The 1,135-nt window shown below is 37.8% G+C and overlaps 1 protein-coding gene across 3 annotated transcripts in view; it reads right to left on the minus strand.

Moving 5' to 3' along the window:
- The window catches only part of nalcn (sodium leak channel, non-selective), a gene marked incomplete in the record, with an annotated part of 142,686 nt that overhangs the window by 31,293 nt on the left and 110,258 nt on the right, over positions 1-1,135 (minus strand). For all 3 annotated transcript variants that reach the window (XM_014018801.1, XM_014018800.1, XM_014018799.1), the window contains 2 exon segments: positions 589-662; positions 816-957. In XM_014018801.1, coding sequence (XP_013874255.1) covers positions 589-662; positions 816-957 — 216 coding nt within the window.

Here is a 1,135-nt window from a genome sequence, read left to right on the forward strand (position 1 = left end):
CAGGTCACAAGTTCTTTTCTCATTCATGATCAGAGGGGTGTTTCATTATTTCTGGTTTCATTTCTTGCAAGGTCTTGCTGGATTACACTATGAAAATTGGGCTGGTTCTAATCTTCATTAAGTAATTCCTACACCCTTCCTATTGCGTGTGTATTCTAAACTGCAAAGGTAGTGCACTAAGTTGCGAAAGACCCTGGACATTCGTTCCCCAATGTTTGTCATGTGTGTGTGTTTCTCCGGATGGATGTTCTAAACTGCAAATTTCGCTCTGCACCGCATCTTGATGTTGTGTGTGAATGACAATAAATGATCCAGATTTTTTTTGAACTTGCAATTGCTTAGCAGTTTTTTTTCTTATTTTCAGAGTGTAAAATTAAACATGCTTTGCAGTGACTGACTATAATCCTAAATTTGTAATGCAGTATTTTTATTAACTGGTTTTAGTTTGAGCATCCAGCTTTACACTTCCATTGTGGTGTTGTGAGGAGGCAACACTTGTAGTAGTGCCAAAATGCTGGTTTTCCTTTTAACTGTTAATGATGCCTGGTAAATGATTAAGCTGAGGTTTAAAGTGAGGATGTGTCTTACCGTAGAATTTCATTGATTGTAGTCTCTTTTTCCAGGAGGTTGCGTGCTCGATTGCTAAATATTGACCTGCGAAGCTGAAAGGGCAAACTGTGAGATCCATTAGCTCCTGAATTCTTAATTGTGTTCTACATAAAACCACATTGTAAGGACATCCTTAGACATAATGCCCAACTCGTTGCCTTACATCGCTGTGGCTTATTCTCTCCTTTTGCATGTGAGTAATTTACCTTTTGGTCAATGTACTTGTTATCTTCGATGGCTGAGCGTTTGGAGTGATCACACGACGACGACGACGCAGAGGGAAGACGTCTGAACAAACAGCTGGTATTCTGCTGCTGACGGTCAATAAACTGCTTCATAAAACTCTCCCTGAAATTTGCAACACACACAAATAATGAATTTTGGTGTATTTAGGAAAACAATAAAAGGAGAAACAGTAACAAATTGATTCTAAATTCTATCAGATGGAAAATCTATAGAAGTTGTTGATGTTATTGCGTGATTTCCTATATACACTGTATATCTATCTATCTATCTATCTATCTAT

The sequence above is a fragment of the Austrofundulus limnaeus genome, unplaced genomic scaffold, assembly GCF_001266775.1.
Source record: "Austrofundulus limnaeus strain Quisiro unplaced genomic scaffold, Austrofundulus_limnaeus-1.0 Scaffold202, whole genome shotgun sequence".
Taxonomy (NCBI): Eukaryota; Metazoa; Chordata; class Actinopteri; order Cyprinodontiformes; family Rivulidae; genus Austrofundulus; species Austrofundulus limnaeus.